Source organism: Papilio machaon, chromosome 23 (genome assembly GCF_912999745.1).
Source record: "Papilio machaon chromosome 23, ilPapMach1.1, whole genome shotgun sequence".
NCBI classification, from domain to species: Eukaryota; Metazoa; Arthropoda; class Insecta; order Lepidoptera; family Papilionidae; genus Papilio; species Papilio machaon.
Genome location: NC_060008.1, coordinates 5,006,182 through 5,032,912, shown reverse-complemented (window position 1 = coordinate 5,032,912; position 26,731 = coordinate 5,006,182). Strand labels below are relative to the sequence as shown.

Sequence of the window (26,731 nt, the reverse complement as noted above, 5' to 3'; positions counted from 1 at the left end):
TACACAAAATAAGTACAAACAAACATACTTCCTATTTAAAAAGATAGTAAAAAAAGTATAGAAAACTACTAACTTTTAAATTAGATAAGGAAAGTTTGTTGTTTTTTTTGAGAATCTGTGATTCATAACCAAAGTCATGGGATTTTCGATAATCTATCCTTTATTGTTTTATAATCTAAACAAAAATACAATAAGCAATGATAATATTATTTAGAATATCAGTGGAAAGTCCGCTTCCTTTGATAACTACACAAGCACATCCCGTTTCGCATATAGATTAGACGAGGAATAGAAGATATTTTTATACTTTAATGCCTAACTACTCCTAATTTGGCTTATAATTTTAAATATTTTTCATTTGTAAAATTAATTTAAGCAACTGATTCGTGAATCAAAGTACGCCTCAATAATTTTTTTGTAGGTTTATTCGAGTTGAAACTGATAGAGCTATCTAAAAGGGAAAAAACTATGATTTTAATGTAATTTCAAATAAATAACCCAATGATTAAGAAACTAGCTCAGTTAATGCTTAATTGTTAAATTTCTAAATAAAATTAAGGGTTCAAAAGTAGAAGAAGAAATGTAATCTCTGCTTAAGCTATGAAAATATATTTTTGAATCATTTAATACCTAAACATGCCTTCTGCTTGGTCACTTAATCTTTGTTGAACAACAAAAAATAAATGCGCGTTAATATGTCATTTTAATGTGCTCATGTAAGTGACCAGAAACCACTTCTGGTCCCAAATGTTGAAAACACTGGATTTTTATACTCTGTGACTATTTTACATTATTATTAAACAAAAACCGGACAGGGTTTACCGGACGCGGGTTTTCGTTATTTTTGAAAATTAGTTGGAAAGTGTTTTTTTTATTTCCTAAAATGTATTTAAAGTGTTTTTTAGTTTTATTTATTATCGGATATATTAAAGCTGGTAAGTCTGTGTTTTAATACCTTACAAATATTACGTACTAATAATTATTTTCTGAAAGTCTAATCCTAAAATTTAATTATTAGTTATTTTAGTTGAATTTAGATTATTGAATTTTAGTAAAATTTTCCCTACCAGAGAGCATAATAAGCAGGATATAAGTATAATGTATTAACTTTTAGAAGCATAGTTTTTTCACGAGCATGTACAATCCTGGTATCTGGCGGAGTTCTAACTTCAAAATATAAGTCGTTTGAACGTTTTATACGAATTTAGACGATGATTATTCTTCTGTCGTCATCTTCGTCATGTTGTGGACGTGGAAAACCGATCTCAAATAATTAAGAAAAAGGCATAGATGGAAGAAGTTTGCGAAATTTACTGCTACCTAATCTAATTAGTTATTTTGTAAAAGGCGAACTTTGTCCCGTTGCAACAAACAAGGCAATTTTTCTGTGAGTGGAACTTCTCAGATTTCCGGTACTTACGTGTGCTTATGTTCCGGTTTACTTATGTACCCTATAAGTCGTGACCCTATAATAACGATTTATTTGTGCATTATTTTCTCGAATGTTGCCAATTTAAGTATAGTTGTAGTCACGTGGTAGAGGATTCGATTTCCATTTGATTCCCCACTTATCGTGGACAAGGTCCTAACACAAACCTAGCTTACTTGGAACTTGAAAATGGAAAAGAAAATATCTTGATTCATGAAGGATTACAATACATTAGTATGTATGATTTAAATTATTTAAAAATATCGTATCAATTAATATAGTGTCATTGTAATGCAATAAATAAATATTTATCAACCGGATGCCCGCTCTTGGCGGTTTGTTCTCCGCATTTCCGGCAGCAGGGTGCGTAGGAGGCGTTTCTCACGATCTCGACAGGATCACTTGCTTATATAATATCTCAAAAGAATTTAAAAACGTAATTAATGAAGCGCCAATAGCCTAATGGTTAAAGGTACAGGCTATTATGTGGGCGAGAGTTCAAATTCCAACTATTGTCGTGACCATCCTAACATAAGCCTAGAGCGTAGTGGAACAGTTATACAAAATATTAGTAAATTACTTTAAAAAAATGAATTAATTTTCACGCGATGTTGGAATATATACGTAGATAATGTAATTGAAGTTAAAAAAATTATAGCAATATAGAGGCCACCTATCCTATGTTAATTGCAATCCGAGCTAATATTCTCATCTTTTTCCTTCCTTGTTTACTGACATAAAAGGAATCGTATTAAAATAATAAAAAATACGAACAACAGAATTGAAATCTTCAATTCAGAAAAAGGAGTAACGATTTACGATGAGATTTTACAACTTGTAAGAATAAAAAACAATGCTTAGTAACGGGGTATAAAACCCTCTATAGAGGGTTAATGTAACATTTTCTAGCCTGAGCGTTTTAAGCACATGTAAAAGGAAACCTTCGTAATTCATTTCTTATTTCAGATTATATGTATCCTTCATCAGCATCTTGTGGATTTCCACGTTTAGCGAATGGAAGAGTGCGAGTGAGACAGAAATCTAGATTAGTGAAGTTCATTTGTTCGCCGCGGTACGAGTTGGTTGGCAATAAATATGCCACATGCAGAGGTTCGCAGTGGGACGTGCCATTGCCTGTTTGTGTCCGTAAGTTGATATGTTATTAATTATTGCCTCTTTCATACAAATAAAATTGTAACTTTAACAATACTTCTAACACTATAAAATAGTTTTTGACGCGTACAATAATCTTCTTCTGTCCATTGTTTCCTCGGTCGAATATTGTAGATGTCCATCGATAGCGGTCACTTTACACCAGGAGATCTGTTACCCGATTTCCGCCTCCTTGATAAAAGAAACACGTCCGAAACGACACATTAGGTTAATCTTTAATGGACCATGGTAAGTCTTACCATTTTTAACAAATCCTCTTTCAGGTTCTGGATGCACCGTACCTTCTATAGAGAATGGAGTTGAAATTCCTTCAAGACAAAACGCTTGGGTGGTCTTCTTCTGTCTGCCCGGACACAAGATGATAGGCTCTTCGACTATATACTGTGATGGAAGGAAATGGAATGGAACTGCACCATCATGTGTTGGTAAGTTATTTTTTTATCTCTTAAATCTTTGCTTTTTCAGTCCTAAGAGAAAGGCAAGTAAAGACCCAAAAGAAACTGGAGTACCCCACTCATTTAAGTAAGATAAAATATGTGGTTTTGGTGGTAACCATGTTAGATGACCACCATCATTAATATGAGAACTGACGCCAGGTGATCCTAGCTAACCATATCGACATACAAATTTGTATGCTAATAAGATTATAACTTAAGAAGTAAATATTTCAACAGATGCAACATCATCTGGTCTACCAAAATGTGACTTCGAAGATCCCAATATCTGCGGTTGGATGCAGGATGATCTGCACGACTTCGACTGGACAAGGCTGAACCATAAATCGCCTTCTTACTTCCTCTTCACTGGACCTTCGTATGATCATACCTACGGGAAAGGGGGTTCAGGTATTTTTTTATAGATTTTATAAGATGGATTACATAGGGGGAACATACAGAAAGGAAGATCCTTATTAGGAAAGGATGGGAAAAGAAGAACTGCAATTAGGCTCTGACACGCACACTCATTAGACTTCGATTTTATTTTAAAAGGCTTTACATGATAGACGGAAATATTCCTTTGTGTAAGGCAAGATTAAATTTGGATATAGTCAAAGCAAATGTTAAAAACTATTTTTTAGATCACTTATAGCATTAAATATATGAAAAATTATGTATATTACTAAAATTTGGTTCTAGGTTACTACATGTATATTGAGAGTACTTCAAGATTACAAAATGATACAGCTCGCCTCATATCGCCAATATACGATGGCGGATTGGCTAAAGATGGCTGCTTTGTATTCTTCTACCATATGTATGGAAAGTAAGTTAGCGTGAACTATGGCTCCTTTCTATTTTTAAAGTACATTAGAACATTTTTTATGCATTTGCGTTTATAGATCGGCAAGGATTTTGTGGCAGTCGGAAAATATGTGAACTAATAATGTTATCTTGACAGAGTCATATTTCGACCAATAAGGGCGCGGCAGCTGCACGGTTTAATGTTGCCATTTTCATAATTTTGAAATTCCATACAAATATCACGCACTATTTTATTAAGTGCAGATTAATCTGCTAATTTGATTGTATACATCAATTTGAATAGTAAGAACGGAAACTCATTGAATATCATTTACTTGGTAACATGGACGATTTACCCAAGAACTTTGGAGATTTTTGCTCATTGGTAACCCTTAAAATTTGAAGGCGATCTTCTGTAAACTTATAAAAACCTTTTGGGACTATATATGTATTTCCTCATACTTTCATTGTTTTCAATCTACTAAACTAAAGTTTAGTTAGTCCATTGTCCCACTAGTTTTAGTTGAGTTTGGGTGTTTTAATAAGTTTAAAATTACTATCCCCTTCTAGAACGACTGGTGGTCTCCGTGTGTACCAGAAACCGGAAAACTACGCTCTCAGTTCCCTCCTCAGTCTGAACAGTAGCGAGAAACAGAAGTACATACTGTTCGAGAAATGGGGAAACCAGGGTAACACTTGGTACGACGCAGTCCTACCGCTTGTGGACTTCTCAGATAATTTTCAGGTATGGAAAAATAATTAAAAGAAAAAGTGAATAAAAAAACAAGCTTTTATTATATTTAAAAATAAAACTAAAAATGAACTAGACAAGACGGACGAATCAAACGAGCCCATACTTGATGAGGTTAGAACTAATAGGAGAACCAGATTCGCGCTAGTGGTAAAAGGTTTTAATGAACTTGAATACTAATCCTAGTAGTAATTCCGCGTAATTCTGTTTGTATTTATTCATATATTAAGATTTGTAATATATCTAAATATTGTTGTCAGATTGTGATCGAAGGTATCCGAGGGTCTAGTTTCACCAGCGACATCGCAGTAGACGACGTGGCTATCCTGCAAGGCAAGAACTGCACCGCCGCCCAGCTTGATGCCACAACTCCCTCCGTATTACTATGTATGTTTGCTAATGCTTACTTTGATCAGCTCTTGAATTTTCTCTCATCAGCTCACTATATGTCCCCACTGAGGGGCTCGGAACCTACCCCAAGTTAGGGGTGACTAGGACATAGTCAACGCTGGCCAAGTTCGGGTTGACTTTACACATATTACTTCTCAGATATGTGCAGCATCACAATGTTTTCTTTCACCGTAAGGACTTCGGATAAATGTACATATGTAAATCGAAATAAACATTGGTACATGGCGGGATTCGAACCCAGGACATGTAGATTGCAAGTCAAGTGCTTAACCCCTGAGCCACCGATGCTCCAGCTCTTGAATGTATGAACGAATTACTACCAACGAATGAATGAATAAACGAGTCTGTGAGCGAGTGAATGACAAAAGAAATAGCGAGAAAAGAATGATTGAAACGATATGGTTAAACATATTCCTGTACTCGCCAGGCGAGTCAGTGAGCATTTGTAGCACTGGTTCTCACCATTTCATTAATTTTCATAATGTACTTAAAGCGGATTCCTGTGTTGGTCGTTGCGACCTGCTGGGTACCCAAAAGACCGGCAATGGCTGCAGCTGCACAGCTTCTTGTTTCGCAGAAGAAACGTGCTGTGTTGATTTCTTCGACACTTGTATATTTTCTAATGGTAAGCACTATTATCTCCATTCATATATATCTAACTAGAGAAAATTAATTTCTTATAATATTTTTTACATATATACGTTTTACAAAAGAGGTAGCATATCATCTGGTGACTTCACCATGCAAATGCAGAACAATGCCTCTTCTAAATTCAATGTTTCTTTATTTGAGGATTGAGGATGAACATTTCCTTTGTATCTCATCAATTAACTTTTACACACAGATGGCGATACTAACAACGATGACAATGCAAGCAATACTACAGAAATAGCGCCACAAACGCAAAAATTAATAGCCAGTTCATCAGAAACTACCTCAACTACAATCACAACAACTACAACCACTACCCCAAGAACTACCTCAACAAAAAGAACAACAACTACTACTTCTACTACTACAACAACAGCTAAACCAACAACCGCTAAACCAACAACTGCTAAATCAACAACAACTAAACCAACAACTACTTCAACAACTTCAACAACCACAACAACTAAACCTAAAGTCACTAAGGTTGTTGATACAGGTGTTGTTAATAAAACAAATCCAATAAACAAATCCTCAACAACACAACAATCTACAACAACAACAATATTACCCACAACAACTGTTAAAACAACTAGCGCCAAAGTTCAGATAGATTACTCTTACACGACAATACAAGACGTATTTCAAGATGAGGTTAAAAAAGAAACAAACGATGAAAAAATTGGAGAAAAAGAGCAACATACTATAGTATACGCGAAAGAACCTAAAAGTAAGTAAAGAAACTTTTGACCTATCTAAATAATTTTATCTTTATATGTCTGTGTTCACAGAGCTATTCAAACAGACGTATTTGTATCACTAATTCAAAGACTAAAACTGTTCAAAATAAATCCATAGACAATTCATTGTCAGTCAGTGACATGCGTAAATATTTCTAATTTCACACAGACCATTCCTAAATCCGATTTCAAGATTTAAACATAATTTTTGTAGACAAAGCCTCTTCGTACACAAAGCAATGCAAATCTTCGAAAATCGGTGATTGTAGTCTCTAAGCGACTCACGTAATAGGATGTCATAGACAATACAATCCGTACAAAGCGCGCGTCTTCTACATTTATGTCATCTCCAAAGACAGTCGCTTGCAAGTTGTTTGTTAAGATCTTTGTGAGCAAAATCGCTGCAATTTTCAAGATGGCGCAGCAAATCTATACAATTGACATGTAGTATCTATGCCTCTATTGACCAAATAGCCGATTCAAGTCGACGATTCAACGCAATGCAATTCTCGCTACGCAACCATTCAATATTGGTCTCAACGATTTACGTTGCTCTGTGTACGAAGAGCCTAATTGATTTCATAAATGACGGATAATTTTCTTGTTTCCAGAATCTGGTAGTCTGAAGACGAGTCTTATATCATTATTAGCAATATTATGTTGCATTGGTTTAGTTTGGTTAGTTTTGGAGGTTAGAAGTTCCCGTGGTCGACGTACATTGGCGCGTATTCGAGGTCATATCACCAGCGATCCAGAGGTTCGATATTTATCAACTGATGTAGACGATGATTAAATTATTTTATAAAAATTACTATGCTTTTTATTCTGGTATAAGTGTTTTTATAACCCCAACAACAAACAAGATAATTCAAGAATACAGTGTAACGGAACATTCGTATCAAATGCTACTAACTTTAATAAGGGAATAATAAATAAAAGTGAAGAAATGACCGCCAGGTACCATCCATACCATCTGGATGGCTGGCATTCCACAACAGTGCGGTTCTCGCGAAATTTCTTGCCGCGCACGGCCGCGTTGTGGAATAGTCTGTCCTCGGCGGTATTTCCAAACCACTACGACTTAGGGTCCTTCAAGAAGCGAGCATATCTCTTTCTTAAAGGCCGGCAACGCATCTGCAATTCTCGTAGTGTTGCGGATGTCCATGGGCGTCGATGATCACTTCGGTGTTCGCGCCGCTCGTTTGCCCCCTTCTCTTATAAAAAAAAAAAAAAAATGATTCATACTATGAAAATTAATAATCATAGACATCCTAGAGGAGGAGAAGAAAAGGTCAAAGAAGAATTTGAATTGACACAACAAACTCTTTAATTAAAAGCAAAAGATACTTAGTTCAGCTATTTCTAAAATCAGTCAATAAATGCACCGCTAATACTGCATTTAAAACTCAAGTAAATGTTCATGTTAAAAATTTCATCAAGGCCAAAAATCCTGTCTGCGGATAGAAAACCCATATGAAAATTTTTGGGCAGAAAATGTGGTTTTAATTTTTTAAGTGGCAACACTTCTTCACTACTACTAGTAACTTTAGAAAAGCGCGCGATAATACAAAATGGTGACCTTATTAATTCACGTTACCCCGTTTCCACAATGTCACCCGGCATGGGGGCGGGCCTTTTAGATACCTTATCGCGGAACTATCGACCCAACGCGTCGGTCGCCATTTTGTTAACGCGCAGGCGCGAAAAAATATGCGGACCAAATGACGTTTGCAAGCCACAGTACCACGAATTCCGGCCCTGTATATAACTGTAAATATTCTGCTCTCGAACGGAATTAAGATTTTTTTTATTATCTACAACATCTGAAAATGTTTGCTTGTTGAAGGCGGGCGAATAGAGGTAAGTAATTTTTGATTTACTATTTATTATTGTTTTTAATAACTGATCTAATAAAATTACTTTCTAGTTATTTTTGTGGTTTATGTGTTCAATTTTATGGCTAATTTGTATTAGGTTACTAAAGATTAAGATAAGATAAGATTTACTATTTAATAAAGTGTCTGTTGGGTACAATCGTGAAGAAAAGTTCTTTTAATTTATTTACAAATCTAAAATTAAATTATGCAATTGCCGGGTTTTTACTCTACGTTTAAGCGAAGCGTTTATAAAATATTCATGGTTTTGTATGCAAACCCAACGAAATGGTTTGGAATAAAACAGAAAATTCTTGTTATTTTTAGTTATTTACGTCGAGAAAAAAAAATCATAAAGTGCTCTTTTTATAAAAATATTCAAGACATATTGTAAGATGGTTTGATACATTTATTTTTCGCTTTAATTTATTGAACAGTTTTAATTAATTTTAAACAAAAAAAAAATCTGATTTAAAATTTAGTTTCATATAAAATATTTTTCATCTTTCATGTACTAAGAAATAAACTTTTTACATAAATAGAATTGTACTTTCAAAAAATACATTTTTATTGTTAACTTAAATACACTTTCTGTTTCTTTTTTAACTGAGACTTGTATTTACAACAATGCGCATATTTAAACTATAAGAATTAATTCTAAATTCCATATCTCTTCATACTAAAATAACTTGACTATTTGCTATGTTTTTATGAACTTCAAACTAATTAAAAATTAGTCTACTATATTAAAGTAAAATTTTCGATATACCAAAATAATTTTCTACAAATCCAAATTATACTTGGACGTTTAAATATATAACACGACTAAATTCACCTAACAATAAAATCCTATTTAATTAGAAATGCAATACGACATTGCATTCTTTGCAGTATTATAACAAGAATAGAGTTCCGAGTCAAGGACGCCTGACGTAATCAAAAACATTTGTTATGTAAGTTTCGTTGCGTTGATGCAAAAGAAGAGAAAGGAAAAACTTTTTTTTCAGTTTAATTTAAAAATTGTTACAACACTATATGAGTTTAAAGTCATTTATTATTAAATAAAGCATGAATAGAGTTTAATAGTCAAATTCGTGGAACTTAAATGAAATGAAAACAACGTAAACTGCTTTCAGTTCTCAAATAATGATAAAACAAATTGAAAAAGGTGGTTAATTAAAGAATTTGAAACTTTAATGGTACGGTTAATATAAAAAAGGCTTCGTTTTTAATTTTGATAACAACGCGTTACATAAAATTTATTTTTAAAAGTAAAAATCTAAATTAGTCGTAGAAGGACTCAATTTAAATTTGTCGATACGTTCGTACTTTTCTTCTGTGGGCCTAGCACATTTGTTGAAATTTGTGCAGCTTTCGGGCTTAAAGTACACCAAAAATGTCATACTAATCTTACTTCTTATTAATATTACAAATACGAAATTAGACGGATAGATGGATGTTTGTTAGATGTAACAGCTCAACAGATCTTATAACACATAGGCTATTATCTTTTCACATAATTGACGATGGCGATACGAAGGCGATTGTCACAAATATTCGTGCTAGGCCAACCTTCGTCTGTCTATAGGTATACGTTGATTCAGCATAAAGTAGTTTCAAGGTCATTTAAGAGCACTATGTTCTCAATATAAGAGTTCATATCTTTTGTTCGTCAGTCTTCATGTTGAACACGCTATTAACTAAAGCAGTTTTGGTTGTGATTGTACTTACGATAAAGTTACATAATACGAAGCTATTTTGCTAGTATTTTACTGGGATTTTTTATAACATAATTTCTTAATGACATAGGATATGACAAGATCAAAAGGGTCCTAGTTTCCCTTACCTTCTCACCACATTTTAGGAAAAGCTATGGATTGGCCAAGGAAGTGATAGATGGATTGTGTAAAAGATAAAATAAAGAAAGTGACTAAATATATCTTAGTAATATTATAAATGCTAAAGTTTAGATATATCGATGTTAGAAGATAACTCCAGAACGGATGAAGTTGATATTTGATAGTCCGTGAGAATACACAGGCTAGGCTGTTCGTTTTTTTTTCCGCGCGGACAGAGTCGCAAGCGACAGCCAGATCATAAACTGTTTGAAAGACAAAAAACTGTAATATCCCTTTAATTTGATGAAATAATATTTTTAAATAGTTTAGTATGGACCATTCTTTTTTCTATTTCCTCATATGATTACTTTTTAAAGATACTCACTGAAATGTATCTTTTAAATTTAGATATCGTTTAAATATAGAAATTAAGGCAGCCTTAGAAGTTCTCAGTGGATTAAAGAAAATACAAATTTGTTGTATCTTTTTACATAATTAATAGTATTAAACATACTTTTACTTAAATTAAAATGAAACCTAATATATCGGCATATCTTTTTTTACGGAGGTGGATCTATATTTACGATATTGAGGGCTTGAGAAAAGGGGAAATTAGGTGCATAAAGTTGAATCAAGTTCAATTGAAAGTGAGACAATTTTAACTTCATAAACGTAGAACTCCACTGCAGTTAACGTGTATTAAAATATGTTATATAACAGAGAAAATAATATTTATAACAATGTCACAGCAGTGGAATTCTACATTAATATCAACTGAAGATTATTTTAACGTTGATTGCGTGCTTGCGTGCACCCTGTTGTTATAAGAAAAGGATGGAATGGGAAGTAGATTTGACAGAGAAGAGGACATATAGACAGTGGAAATATTTTCTATCTGTGGGTCACCTCCTCCATCGATTAAAGGTTGGTGAATGTATATAAACGGCGGTCTATTTTGGTGAATTCAAATGGCTACTTGCTCTTTGGTGCCTTATAATATAAAAAAGTTACAAGCATTATTTATGTAATCCAGTTAAAGAAGCCTCTAACGAAGGTTATCACATTTCTAGGTTGACAGTAATGTTTTATTATCATTCGATTAAAAAAACCTTCAAATTTATTGCCAATCGAACCTTGGACTAAACGATTAGCTTATCTACATTGAAAACGACATTGATGTGTATTTTTCACATAAAAGTGGGTTTTGAATGCAGTCACTTATTTTTATAGATATCCCTTATATAATTTAAAAAAAAACACAGACAAAAAATGCCTCTACAGCCGAAGCTCAAAGTAATATTTGAAATACTACAATGGTTTATTTATGTTCTTTCTGTGTATTCATTCTTCATTCAAGTCTTTCAGCGAAATACCATTTCATATCATTATATTTCTTGTGTAAGAAAAAGCGCCCTCTACCCGATTCTACTAAATATAAGTACTTACGTTATTTAATCGCGCGGAAAAAGAACGCACGTGATCGTAGAGGTAAGTATAATAGTTGGTACATCGTCTGTTATTAGTAAAATCTTTAGGCTTTAAATGGAACATAAATTTATACTTTCTCATAAGAAAAAAATAATCCTCAATCACGTTGAAGAAATTCTTCTATTCGAAATATATTCATTCGTAATACAGAATTTCTTGCGCATTGAATTTCATTTTATAGCTTTCTCGGAGTCACATTTTGTTCTAAATTGCATGTCTTTTCAATACAGGCGCTGTCTGCAGAGGCATTATCATATTTAATATTCCTGTTTGTACATTATCTTGTTTCTGACGATATTAAAACAGTAAATTTGATTTATTTGATTTATTTTTGGTAGATGTTTCCGATTTTTTATTAGTTTAAGGACAGGTTAGTGATGAAAATAATAAAAAGTATGACAAGAGTGGCGTGAATCGCAATTTTACTAGCGAATTTAAGCGAAATAAGATTATTTATTTTATTCAGTAAAAAATTATTGTCTCATGAAATCATACTAATATTATAAATACAAATATTTAGATGGACGTTTGTTAGAAGTTATCTCCGGAACGGATCAACGGATCTTGATGTAATTTAGCATCAGTTGTAGAACATAGTCTGGAAGAACACATAGGCTACTTTTTTATGTTTTTCTTTAACAACACGCGGATGGAATTGCGGGCGACAGCTAGTAAATGATAATCTGAATCCGTTTGGTTATTTTTGACTTAAGTGTTTTCAAATTAAGAAATGTTCCAATGTTATTTTTGTTGGAATTTTTAACCCTCTTTCCCCTCCCTTGTTTGATTTATTAGCGTGCTTGTTAGAAATTAGAGTTAAAATAAAAAAAAATAAAAAAATTGTAATAAATATAGCCTATGTTACTCAGGGGTAGCGTAGTTACCCAAGAGTGAAAGAATTTTTAAAATCGGTTAATTAGTTTCGAAACACACTCAATGCAAACAAACAAACAATCAAATATTACCTCTTATAGAGTTATTGTAAGTGTAAAATGTTATTCTTAGATGATTTAATAATAAACCCGATGTTGTTCTGAAAGTGCAATTCCTTGTCGAAAGCTTACCGACTGATACTATGAAAGATGTTGTAGACACGACGGGACGTGAAATTTCAAGGAAACGTTTCACATTTTTAATCCATTCTATCTAAAAATTTAATGGCTATAAAGGTAGAGAAAGACTGTGAAACTGTAAACTGAACAAAAACGATTACATAAATTGCTCAAGAATAATTTAAACACGTAAAACGGAACGTTTTATAATAAAATAAATTGTGAAATCGAAGGCGGTCTTGGAGTTGGTTATAAAACTTCTAACTTGCATGGAATTTCCACATTGTTATTTGGATCGATAGCGTAACCCTCGTTTACAAGTGCTTTATTAAAATACTCCATGGCTTTGCGTGTTTAACATATTACGTAGAAATTTTTAGGTTCAAGTAAAAGGTTACTAGCGGTTAGAATTTCCAAATAATTACCTAGTTCTTCAATGTAACCTTATTTATGTAACAAGATTAAAACATTATCTGAATTATTGAAAGCAATAGCCTTATGTGTGATAAATACAACTCGAAAACGGACCGTCGTTGAAACCTTTGAATGATGAATGTATCATAAATTTCAAAGAAATTCACTCGCTACTATATTCTTTAATGAATCCAAAGTATTGAGAACATATTTATTATTTATATTATTTTATTTGAAACTTTATGCTCTTGTCTATGGTTTCCGTAATACCACGACTAGCGTGTACTTTATACGTCATTTTATTTTATTTTATACTAGCTGTCGCCCGCGACTCCGTCCGCGCGCAGTTAAAAAAAAATGAAAAATAGATGTTGGCCGATTCTCAGACCTACTGAATATGCTCACAAAATTTCATGAGAATCGGTCAAGCCATTTCGGAGGAGTACGGGAACGAAAACTGTGACACGAGAATTTTATATATTAGATTTATTTTTCGCTTCTAACTTGTACCACACATTTCCCAGTAGAATTTCTTCATTACTAATACTCGTAGTTGCTTGGCTAACGACACTAAAATAACTTCATACGACACTTTATTAGCGACAAAATTGACCTAATGAATTGTTAGATTGAGTAAAATTATCAATTATCTTATATTACCACGACAATATTGCCTAGAAGCAAATTTCTTAGCGCATAATATCAAAACATTACGTTATTACAATGTAATAAGGTTCATATTTAATTACAAAGACATTACGAATATGATTTAGTGATTAATAGTTTTCATTCAACTTTATTATTAGTCAAAAACCATTTAGTTAGTACTCAAAAATGTGACAAGCACTAGCTATAACTAGATTTTAAAAAAATACCCTCAAAATTGGTCCACCAGAAGCGAAGTTCTGTGACAACAAACATACAAAACATACAGACGAATTGAGAATTTTCTATTAAATTTTACAAGCCTCACCCCATTCCAATCGCCCAATAATAAATTCAACTAATTGCGGTGAAGCCGCTAGCGATATTACTTTACTAAAGTTTTCCTTTTAAATGAAAGGGTCTCAGTTTATAACTTAAATTGGAAATGTATAGTGAAATGGTTCTGCAATTTACTAAACATTGAAATGTAATAAATACAATTTCTTTTTGTTTTAAAAATTAACTTTAAACATGTGCTTTTTTGAAAGTTTGTCCCTTATTTGCATGGTCGATTTTCTAACGCGCGTGCAAAAAGCGTCCAAATAATAAAGGCATTTCTGTTCATACGGCAGCGCTTTTAAAGCACGGTGTTAAATTTTGACCACGGCTGAATGAAAAAAGAGAGATTTGAGGCGTAAAAAAGCGCCATGTGAATAAGCGCTTAGGCCTACTTCGTTGTGAGGTTAAATAAATATAACTAAGGTGTATTTTGTATTATTAAAATAATCTATTTTTATATATATTAATAATTATACAATATTAAGAACTGATCAATCTTCTGCATCAAACATTTTAGGTACGTTGATCATATTTTTTGAGCTTTGAAAACAAGCTTCCTTATTGTATCAAAGCGCGATCCGCGAAATTTCCTGCCACGCTTAGCCGCGTTTTGGAACGGTCTGTCATCGGCGGTATTACCAAAATGATGCTTTTTAAGGCCCTTTAAGAAGCGAGCGTATCTCATCAATCTAAAAGGCAGGTAACTTATCTGCAGTTACTCGGTTTTGCGGATGTTCATGAGCGTTGATAATCACTTCGCTGTTCCCGTCACTCGTTTGAGCCCAACTCTTGTATTTAAAAATACCAAAAACAAGAGTCAAACAAGTTTTTTACTGTAACAAAACACACAAGCTTTGTTCATTTTTTGACTATTTTAATAGACAATGGTAATCTCTCGGAAAAGCTATGCAACGACAATTTTTAATATAACAATACTGTTATATTTATACATTTATTGGCTTTTTTAAGTGAGAAATGCAGTCGAACTTGGAGCGAGAGCCTAAGGAAAAGCGATATTTTTCTCGCATATAGAGATGTCTGTTTAACTCCAGTACCTCGCTTACGGAGGTCGTCCTTCGGGATATTAACTCTCGCTTTTAGATGTTTCTTGCTTATCAAGTCCTAGTTTATCCAGGTTTTACTGTATTGGTAACCAAAAATGGATCTATATTGGATGTAGTTCAACATTTTAAGAATTTTTTTTTCTATTAGCAGAGGCCTCAGTTTAAATACCATTTTGCTTTAGTTGATCGCCAGTTTCTTTCGCAATTACTTGTTATTTTGCAAAAAATTTATTCATTCGTTCTTCAGCATTTCTGTGGGCCAATTATGTCAAAATAAGTATGAGATTTTTAGTGTACTTCACTCCCGATAGAGGCGCTGCACGAATTTCAATACAAATTGTGTCGAATGCGATACGTTGGCGATTGATACAAATATTTGTGCTAGGCCCACTGTTGTCTATATGAAAATATTGTCTTATTTTTTCAAATAATATATATCTTTTGTTTGTCATAATTGGACTTTATATGTCCTACAAGAAAACCTTTAGGCTAAAGACTTTTATATAAACCTTTGTTGTATTTTCTTGTAATGTTTGTATCTTTTTTCCTATACTATTTCTTTGTTTAAACGAATTTGTAATAATATTAAGATTCCTTTCTTAATTTAGATTTTTAAGGTCGTTCCATAAACTACGAGCAGTAGCAGAAATTAAAATTAAAAAGGAACCTAATTATTATTTTAAAAAGAGATTTTTTTAAAAGAAGTTTCAAGTCTCCGCTTCATCAAAGAATTTCAAATAAAATTTGTAGATATAGACAGGACATAAGGCAGTTTTTCGCCTGATGAACTGTACTCCTGTCTGTTAATAGTCAAAAGCACATGTCAAGTATAGCAATCACGTGATAAATAGTCAAACGCACTTGTTAAGAAGTCAAAGTTGACAATTGACATAGAACCAGTACTGCGATATAACCGATGAAAAAAAAAATTACCGCAACCGAAAACGGTCAAACAATACATTTAAAATTAAAACCGATAATTCAAATTTACATAAAAACGAAGCATATTTATAGGTTACTAGCTTTTACCCGCGACTCCGTCCGCGCGGAATAAAAAAAAAATAGAAAAAGAAAACGGGGTAGAAATTATCCTATGTCCTTTTCCTGGTTCTAAGCTACCTGCCCACCAATTTTCAGTCAAATCGATTCAGCCGTTCTTGAGTTATAAATGGTGTAACTAACACGACTTTCTTTTATATATATAGATATATAAATAAGATTAAAATCTAATCTAAAACAACAGAGCGTCAAATACAATTTTTTATAGTCTAATTAACCTGAATAGGCTTTTAAGTTCTAAATACAGACTCTCTCCCGATTCAGTGACTTCAGTTACGGGTACCTGAAAATTGCTATTATCGTTGTTCTGAAAATAGAATATTAGATTAAGATTCTTATCATTTATTACACGTGGCTGTATAACTTGCTAGTTTATCAGATTTTTTATATCATAAGGTGGCAAACGAGCAAACGGCCACCTGGATTCGCCAAAATAGCACAACGACCGTTGTCCATAGACATCCGCAAATGCATATGCGTTGCCTACCTAATCAACGTAGAAGGGGACGCATAGGAAGAGGATATTTCTCTTTCTTATGTGTCCCCTCTTCCGCCAAATCCACTTACCATTCCCATCCTTTCCTATTCCGCCAAATCAAAAAAAATAAGGTAAGAGGACTAAAATTAGGCCTCCGGCACTACACTCATTAGACGAAAACGCTATTAGAGAGGCTAATAAGTCGACAAGACTTTCTGATTATCCTCAAGATGCGTACATAAGAAAAAGATAATATCGACGCTGGAAAGCATAAACGCTGTAACCCTTGAAATCGCGAATATGTTTTTCACACGTTAATAATTTCAACCATTATCAAACGATAATGATTTTATTATAGGTTAGCACAAACTACACAACATTGCTAAATACCGCATGCTTGTAGGCGTATCAGCTCACGAGTTATCATTTTTTGGCTCTCCTGTAAAGTTCATACTTTCGGGGTTACAGCGTTTATGCTTTCCAGCGTCGATATATACTCAGATAAATAAAAGCGTGTATAGTAAATATATTAGATGCGTCGGTAAATTATAACGTTAAAATGAAGACATACAAGTGTGTAACAGTTCTAAGAATTCTTATAAGTAAATCTACTTAGGTGTTAAGTATGAGCCACTTGCCAATGCTCTACCCTTATTTTATTCTTATACTAGCTGTCGCCCATGACTTCGTACTATATGAAATAAAAAAACTAAGTAACTACGAAGCTTTTCGTGTATTCTTCAATCTGGAAAAGTTACTATGCTATTCTGTTCCTTCGTTCAAATTTGTCTATCCAAGTTTTTACATTTATAATATTACTACGACATAATATTCTAGATATATCTTAATATTTTTTTTTATATTATAAGGTGGCAAACTAGCAAACGAACAACTGGATTCGCCGCAATAGCGAGGCGACCGTTGCCCATAGACATCCGCAAATGCAGATGCGTTGTCTACCTTTAATCAACGGAGAAGGGGACGCACAGAAAGAGGATATTTCTCCTTCCTATGCGTCCCCTCTTCCGCCAAATCCATTTCTCCTTCCCTTCAAATAAATTATCTCATACAATGCTTAAGTTATAGTCATACAACATAGTTTAATGCAGGGATTCCCAAACTATTTTGGATAAGTGACCCCTTTTCTGAAATGAACTGTTACCTCAGACCCCCCATGGCTAAATTACCTACTTTTAAGATCAATTATTATTATTTTTCATTCTGACTTAGGTCAATAGAAGAAGACAGAGTGAGAATTAGCAATGCTTTAAGATATCGACCACATTGGGAATCCCTGGTTTAAAATAATACTTTTTGCCTTTCGATTTTAGAAATTAACCATTAACATTTCAATTAAGTTAATAATTTTAATCTATGTAGAAATATATTATTCTAATAACAATTTCTTTAATTTAATGAAGCCGTTAGCCGTTCCTTAATTGAAATAACTGTTATTTCGTTTTGTTTATTAATGGAAAAGCTTATAACCTTACCCTTAACCCGTCCTGAAATTTATAGAAATATTAATTATGAATCCTAAGCGCTTATTGCCCTTTGCTTAAATTCGTTAAAATATTCATTTAAATAACTCGTACTAAATTGTTTTAGATTAACTTCGTATGCCTAAAAGGTATTATTGCATATATTACCCGACTGACAAAGATGGTAATGTTTTTCTCGTGTATGTAAGTTTATTTTTATATATGTAAACTACTTTGTGGCAGCTTACTTAGTACAAATAAAAAAAAAAACTTTTAAGCAGACAGTTACGACTTAGGGACCTTCAAGAAAAGGAGCGTATACCTTCCTTCAAGGCCGACAACGCATCTGCGATTCCTCTGACGTTGCGGATGTCAATGGGCGTCGGATCAAATAACTTTCGGTCCGTTGCTCGTTTGCCACCTTCTCCTATAAAAAAAAAAACTTGAGAGGTGTCAAGGGACACCCGGATGGAACGAAGTTCCTTTCGATTAATTAGTGAAGGAACCAATGTTTATTCTATGTAAAAAAAACTTAAGTCTTCACAAGAAGTACATTTTATTTCTATGAATTTTCGTTATATATTGTCACGTCGTTGCCATGGTGAAGTAGCGCTCATTCGTCGTTAACATACTTACTATATCAAAAAGTGTCGTGACAACTTTTCGTAAGAATTTTTTCCGTCTAGCCCCCTTTCACAACGCGCGATAAGGAACTTCGTTCCAAAAAGACAAAGAAGACAGCGCTATGTCATCTGTTAGAGCCTCAGTCAGTCGGGTTTTTAAAAATGTTAGGTTATTCAATACTGATTTTATTTTCCCTATCTAAGTTAAGTCTTAAGTGTATTACTCCGACAAATACTGTTAAGGTGGGTATAGACTAGAGCATTTACTTGTAAAAAAACAACGAGCCGCTCTATGACATGCTGTGGATCACCCTTTCACGAACCAGACGTGCCTTTGGAAACTATGCATTTACCTGTATCAAATAATTCGTTAAAAAGTTACATTACATAGAAATGCTTGAGAGAAAATGCTCTAGTGTATATTCACCTTTAGACACTGTTTAATTAAACACGTATTTTAGCCCTTTGACTTCCGCTGATTGATATTATTGACGTCAACGTAGTTATATGTTTCACCATAAATATGTAGCACCTTAAAGTTTTCGGTATACTTTATTATTTGTTGGTAAAAATCGCATTTCGCCTACGCATTATAATCTAAATAATACGATATTATAAATGAGAATGTTTAGATGGATAGATGTTTGTTAGAAGGTATCTCCGAAACAGCTCAACGACTTATCTTGATGAAATTTGGCACAGATGTAGAACATAGTCTGGAAGAACACAAAGGCTACTTATTAAAGTTTTTTACGTCCGCGCGGACGGAGTCGCGGGCGACAGCTAGTATACCAATAACAGTGATTTGTCAAAAATCTACGCCGGGCTACAGTCATTGTACAAAAAAGAGTTGACGTATGTTTAAGCTAAAATGTATTTGAAACAATGTCTAAGTGTTTATGGTGAAGCCTTTATTGTTTATTTGCTTGATTAAAGTTTTTCTATAGGTTTATCTAATACGTAATTCATTTTAAAGGTCTTCAATTACATCTACAATGTTGAGGAACTATATACAGGAAATGTAATTGCGTTGACGTTATGTTGATGCATGTCAATGTTGGAAGCAATTTAGTAAACACGCAGTGGTAATTGCTTTCTGTAGTACGTCATGTTGCTTGAACATTTTAATATGTGCCAGGTATTCGGGTCGCTCTGCGGGAAGCCGGGCTATATAAATACGAACTACGAAATTTTGGGAAATCCCCACATAAATCGATAAGGGTTGACACGCATAAATCATTGTTTAACTAACTATTCCTTCTGTAGATAGGTACAAATCTATATATTTAAAAGAAAGTTGTGTTAGTTACACCATTTATAACTCAAGAACGGCTGAATCGATTTGACTGAAAATTGGTGGGCAGGTAGCTTAGAACCAGGAAACGGACATAGGATAGTTTTTACCCCGTTTTCTATTTTTTTATTCCGCGCGGACGGAGTCGCGGGTAAAAGCTAGTATAGTATATACAAATGTACGTCGGATTCCTATTTAGTAGTTTACTATACATTCTGCCTTACATGACTTATCGTGGGTTTCTAAGATCAAAATCCCCGTTTAAAACTTTTATCTCTGAAATCAACGATGAGTTGTGGATTAAACTGTTGTGAGGCATTAAAAAAACTTCATAAAGTCCTTCAAACATCTAACGCGTTTGCAGTTCCTCTAATTTTGCGATAATTTTATGACTCTTTCCCCCTTATTATATAAGTGGCTGAACGACATCAAAACTTTTGCCTAATATTTCTTAATGATTGAAAAAAAAAATGTACGTATAAACATTCAAAATAATACCACACAGCGAAAATTCAACGGATAACTTAATTTGTACCGCAGTCTTTTTATGTGGAGTGGTTTTTTGCGGTGTAGGAATTACAAAACCTAAAATTAAGTAAAAATTTTCTGCCATACTCTATTTCAAATTTAAAATTAATTAAAACACATTTAATTATGTGTTTTGAAAGTAAAAGGCGTTATTTGTTTTGTATCCTTCCTTCAAATGATACAGAAATAAAATCATTAGAATTAATGCTATTTTAATTTAAAAATATATCTTGTTTTAATTGTTTTTTTAATGTTTTGTGTTACACTATTTTCACGTCAAGGTCGGAATCTATATATATAAAAGAAAGTCGTGTTAGTTACACTATTTATAACTCAAGAACGGCTGAATCAATTTGACTGAAAATTGGTGGGCAGGTAGCTTAGAACCAAGAAACGGACATAGGATAATTTTTACCCCGTTTTCTATTTTTTATTCCGCTCGGACGGAGTCGCGGGTAAAAGCTAGTTTACTATAAAAAGCATTGTTAGAATACATTCAGCGAGGCACGCGAACGGCATTTGACCTTTCAACACGACATACGGTTGGCCATTTTTGTTCAGACATACATTGTTTCATAAATATAGCATAATTCATATAATATTTATGAAAATGACTACTCGAATATACACGATTGGGATGAAATAATTTTTGTTTTATACCAATTCTTTTAGATACCAAAATCTTTTTTCCTTAATTTGTAATTGAGGAAACTATTACAAAATTCTGTTGGAAATAACTCTAAGTTAAACTGTGATAAATTTTTTCACATTTGTACCGAGAGATGGTGCTCCTATAGTGGTTATAGAAGATTTTTTTAAAGTTTCATATCATAGCTCCTAATTCTATTGAGCTTGTTAACTAAAAGGAGTTAGTACCGACATCGGATTAACTTTGTGTGCGTAATTAGTTTATAACTAGTAGAACAACCGCAACAATATTTGTTGGGTGCACGAATGGGCCGGGTCGCCCAGTGAAATACCACGACCACACAGAAAACAGGCGTGAAGTGGAAGCAATTCCGCGTTTCATCTGATGAGTGTGGTACCGGCGGTCTAATTTTAGTCCTTTTTCCCTTCCCACCCTTTTCTTACAAGAAAAGGATGGATTTGGCGGAAGAGGGGACGTATATGTAGAGAAAATACCCTCTTTCTGTGCGTCCCTTCTCCGTTAATTATGTAGACAACGCGTCTGCATTTGCGGATGTCTTTGGGGCAACGGTCACCTCGCTATTTCGGCGTATTCAGGTGGCCGTTTGCTCGTTTGCCATCTTTTGATATTAAAAAACACTTTTTTGTTTGTTATAGAGGCAACAAAATGATCGATCCAAGCTCATCGGAAGAAGACAGTGAGGATGAACACAAGAAGCAACCAACGAAACTACCAGGTGACTAGTCGGCTTATAACAATATATGATTTCTAGGAAGGATCTTCGAATAATGGCAAATAACTAATTTTTCTATAGACAAAGGAAATTTTAATAGTCTTTACAAAAATAAAGGGACTGGTAATTTCCTAAAGAGATAACTATGTAGCAATTAATGTGTTTGTTGCGTCGGTGGCTCAGGGGTTAAGCACTTGACTTGCAATCTGCAGGTCCTGGGTTCGAATCCCGCCATGTACCAATGTGTTATTCCGATTCACATATGTACATTTATCCGACGTTCTTACGGTGAAGGAGAACATCGTGATGGTGCACATATCTGAGAAGAAATTCAATGATATGTGTGAAGTCAACCAACCCACACTTGGCTGTGGTTCACTATGGCCTAGTCACCCCTTACTTGAGGTAGGCTCCGAGCCCCTCAGTGGGGACATATAGTGAGCTGATGATAATAAATTAAAGTGTTTTGTGACAGAATAAAATATTATTCAATGCAATGATTACAATGAAATTAATCTAAAAAATGTGTTCCGCACTTAAATAAAAAAAAAAAACCTTTTACCTTTTATCTAAGGGAATTTTACATAATTACATTAATGTATCAATTATTTATAATAAATGATACTAAAGTAAATAATATTTCTGATGGAAAAGAGAATTCATTTACTTGAATGTCCTTTCTCAAGATAAAATAGGATAAGACCATACCAATTACAGTTTACGCGTCAAGATGGTAATTCAGAAAGATGAGACATACTTGACTTTAATAATGAACAATGCAGTCATTTAGTTCATTATAACATTATAGAGAGAAGAAATGTATAAAAACATGTCTCAAGTTGCAGTGACCAACCTAAAATGACGTATTACGCGAGAAATCGTATTAAACGTGAACATAAACATAGAATATTTTTGCTTCGAATAATAAATTATCTTGCTAACTTTTCTAGTAGAACCTTTTTAATAATTTATCTTTTTTTACTTTGAAATGTCTTAAAACAAATTTAGCTTAACTTAACTTTTGACTTCTAAAAAGTTATTTACTTATTTACCTAAGACATGACTTTATAACTATTAAACTTTCAAAGAAAGCTAAAAAAAAATCTTACTTCTAATCCAATAAAGTTTGATAATAACAACCATGTCATAGTTTCATCAAATGCTTTTAATATAAGTCGACTTTGTAGGGATTTTTTCGACATTACGACGTGGCTTATGTTACCTTTCTTTTTCGGGGTGGAAATCTTCAAAAGATACCCTGTCTTCTGGGGAAAAGGCAGGGTTATGTGAGATTTACTCACCAAAACGCCTTCGGTGGCCATCCTTAAGTGCAACTGGTAAGAGTCCCGGGATCTCCAAAGAAATTCACTGGGACTGTCTTATTCTAACGACTAACAATGACTTCATTGCTATAAATTGATAATTTATCACAAAAATAATGAGTCAATTCAGAGAAATATTAACGATTGAATTTGTTTTTCTGGTCACAATAATCTAAAAACTTCTTAAGTAATAAAACGTAGCAACTTGGTCCAGACATTAATTTGCCAAAGTCTATAAAAATTGTTTTGAATGGAATTTCTACTTGGATATGTGCCAAGTTATTCGATGTTACAAGCAATATGTAGCCAGATATAGGACGTGAAGAAAAGTTTAAATGTAGTCAAAAATATTATCTAGACTGAGAATTGGATATCTTCTGTTGCTTACAATTTAAGTTTTAATTAAGTAAACTACTTAACTTATAATAGTAACACATAGTTATAAAACATATTAGACGTAATATATTATGAAAATTTACTTAGTGCGATACAACTTTGTCTAGACTTCAACTCATAAATATATACGAGGCATCGTAACTTATTTAAGTTAATGGACTGCGTACTTAGTACTATAACTTAGTATCCTATGTCATGAGTGCTGTTGCCAATTTTGTGATTGTGTATATAATAACAAATTGTGTTACATAACGTCAAAGTTTTTGAACAAGATTAATTAACGACTTCAAATGATAACCTTACATTAATTAAAAATAACTATCACCCAATAGTTCTTTCTTAATTGTGCAAATAAAATAAAACGTAAAATATTGTAACTTATCTAATTTATTTCGTAAAATAACCGTTACCCTTAACTAGTATTTATACAGGATGTTCCAAGCTATAACAGATGATGCCAAACTTCTTTAATTACAATAGTCTAACCTGTTTTGTTAATTTAACCATAAATCTAAGAAACTTTAAACTAAAGTAATAACATAAACTTCGATAAAGCGTCTCAAATTGATCATCATCCTGATATTAAGTAAAGATGAGGGAATATAAATGAAGATTTATTTATCTTTTAAGAAACAAACGTAGGATGATCTAGAGGTTGATGCAATGGTTAGAAATTACTTTTAACGTCATTAATAAAAGCCTTCTTTCCTTTTCTTATTTTAAGTTAAATTTTATAAGCAGTTAGTGGTGCTTTTTTGATTCTAAATTTAAAGTGAAGTTTAACATATTCGACCTCTTTAGTAGTCAAAGAGTTCGTATACGCAAAGGTTGGACTGGCCACTAAGAATGTTGTTCATCATAAATATTAATAACATTGGAGTGTCTGTAATGAAATAAAAAACATATTTTGTACGCATGTTGTACTTATGTTGCTTATAATGAAAAACTAATTTCTGAAACTTTTGCCTGTCTCTGTCTGTCACGAAAAGCTGCGTTATTTTTGGGTTATCTCCGGAACAGTTGGGGCGATTTTGATTCACGCAAAAATATTATCTCTTAAAAGTATAATTTAAGAAGTTGTTAGTACTTATTTCAGTTTTTCTTCTAGTACTATCATTCACAGCTTTTACGATCGCTACAAAAATAAGGTCACAATTTCGCACAGGCAGCCAAAAATTTCCATACCATTTGGTTCAGTTCAAATAACGCAAAGGTCGAATAACTTAAGCGGTCTTATGTCTTGTCGTGTATTAAACGACTTTTGGCTTCCTTCCAACATTCCAGATATCGTACCAAGGTTTATAGATATGCAAAATTAAGGTCTGGAATAACCTTCAGAATTCCATTTCGATATTCACTTATGAATTCTAAATAAACTGAAATAGTAGAATCATTTCTAGAGACTAGAGTACAAATATTAATCGTTGTCTAGAGCTGTTAACTTCCATCAGTCCATCAGAAACATAAAGCATGTTAGTAATGTTTAACTAAGAAGACTACAGAAGTTTCTTTATTGCAATCTTAAATAGAAGGATTATAAAAATACATTTAATTTATATTTTTTTCTATCAATGCTCTACAAAAATTTGCTAGCTCATTTCTAAAGAACCTAGATAGACCAACACTATGACCACAATTATAAAAAAACAAAGTTATAACAACCCACTCCTAACTTATAAAGTTTGTGTCCCACAGTCTCTTAGACTGCGTATAACACTTGACTTTGTCTTAGATCCTTGTGAAAACATCCTTTATCTAACAAAGGTGTCAAGAGCTTGTGAGGATAGGAAAGTGTGATACTGAGAAAACCTTACAAGTAGTTTATATAAGGTCGTGCTAATTTATCTTTAACTGTACAAAATTTAGGGTGGCGATAGATGTCGCTGTATAAAACTTATTTTACGATATTAAAATTATACTATAAGATCAAATTTGTCACTTTTACTGCTTTTAATTCATGTAGTCGTGGCTAACTAAAATAAATGAAAACCTGCAGATCAGCTCAAAGTTCATATATGTGAAGCAAATCAGAACTGGCTCGCAGGTCAGCTAAATATTTTATGTATCTACATAGAGTTGTGCTTTGCGTTAAGAACTGCGATTTGCGAGTCAGCTTATCGGCTCACACTGTTATAGTACATCTCATCAGCCGTAGACTCCCAATATAGCTGTTGAGCCACAGCTCAACAGTACAAGTCGATGTTAACTAAAGTTTTGAATCGGTCTATACCTTATTTACACGTCTACATAAGAGCACAGTTTTTTTTATATATTTCAATTTGGGTGTTTCTAACATCATTTTTAATATCCACCAAAAAGTGAACGTTTTAACAGCAATTAATCGTCACGTCAAGCATATTTGTACATTTCTGTGGTTAAATAAAAGCACAATAGGTCGTTGTTTATCCGTTTACGCCGGTACAATGCGTTCCCATCAAATACAAACCCGTTAGCGGGAACGTTAGAAAACCCTTGATCAAACAATAACAAAGGGACTTCTGTTCGTATGGATCAAATAATGCGTATGTTACATTATATTTTGTACTCTGTAGTCTTTCATCCGCTCTCTTGATTCATCTTACTAATATTATAAATACGACTGTTTGGGTGTATGGATGGATGTTTATTAAAAGATACCTATAGAACAGCTATATAAATCACGCTGAAATTTGAACATAAGAACACATATTCACGGGCGACAGTCTGTCCATAATAAATATTATTGGTGATGAAAAAGTGACGGTGGTAATTCAATGATATAGGATCTATAAACAAGCAAGTAATAAAATGGCTACAAACGTAGAAAGCCACAGAAAGTAGGGATGGATTGTGTGAAAGAGGATATGCGTAAAAGAGAGTAAATTCACATATGACGGCTATAGATAGTGCTGATGTATAACAAAGACTGTCGTTAAAATAAATTCAATCTAAAAGTGTATTTTCATTCTATTCAATTTTCTAAAAAGCCATGCACCGATACCAATTTTTCATAGACGATGACAAGACAAGGTCGTGACATGACACCTTTCTTTGATCTTCATATTACGATTCTATAAATATC

The 26,731-nt window shown here is 33.2% G+C and overlaps 2 protein-coding genes across 2 annotated transcripts in view; both read left to right on the top strand.

Annotated features, from left to right (window-relative positions):
• Positions 1-718: 718 nt before the first annotated feature.
• On the top strand, positions 719-7,204 carry LOC106716714 (MAM and LDL-receptor class A domain-containing protein 1). Its single transcript, XM_045683686.1, has 10 exons — positions 719-935; positions 2,396-2,575; positions 2,866-3,027; positions 3,277-3,447; positions 3,739-3,865; positions 4,414-4,588; positions 4,855-4,981; positions 5,499-5,630; positions 5,850-6,383; positions 7,005-7,204. Exons 1-10 carry the CDS (start codon positions 884-886, stop codon positions 7,184-7,186), a joined length of 1,842 nt encoding a protein of 613 aa, XP_045539642.1. The 5' UTR covers positions 719-883; the 3' UTR covers positions 7,187-7,204.
• An 847-nt stretch (positions 7,205-8,051) lies between these two features.
• LOC106716704 (calcium-dependent secretion activator) overlaps positions 8,052-26,731 on the top strand; it is a 42,858-nt gene continuing 24,178 nt past the window's right edge. The window contains exons 1-2 of the mRNA XM_045683766.1: positions 8,052-8,253; positions 21,876-21,955. Coding sequence (XP_045539722.1) covers positions 21,886-21,955 — 70 coding nt within the window. The 5' untranslated portion in view covers positions 8,052-8,253; positions 21,876-21,885. The remainder of the gene's footprint in view (positions 8,254-21,875; positions 21,956-26,731) is intronic.

Bases quoted from the DNA above. Each gene is read 5' to 3' on its own strand.
- LOC106716714 (XM_045683686.1), top strand. From the start codon at position 884: ATGTATTTAAAGTGTTTTTTAGTTTTATTTATTATCGGATATATTAAA. The intron at 936-2,395 runs GTAAGTCTGTGT...TTCTTATTTCAG, and splicing joins TATCGGATATATTAAAGCTG to ATTATATGTATCCTTCATCA. The intron at 6,384-7,004 runs GTAAGTAAAGAA...TCTTGTTTCCAG, and splicing joins ATACGCGAAAGAACCTAAAA to AATCTGGTAGTCTGAAGACG.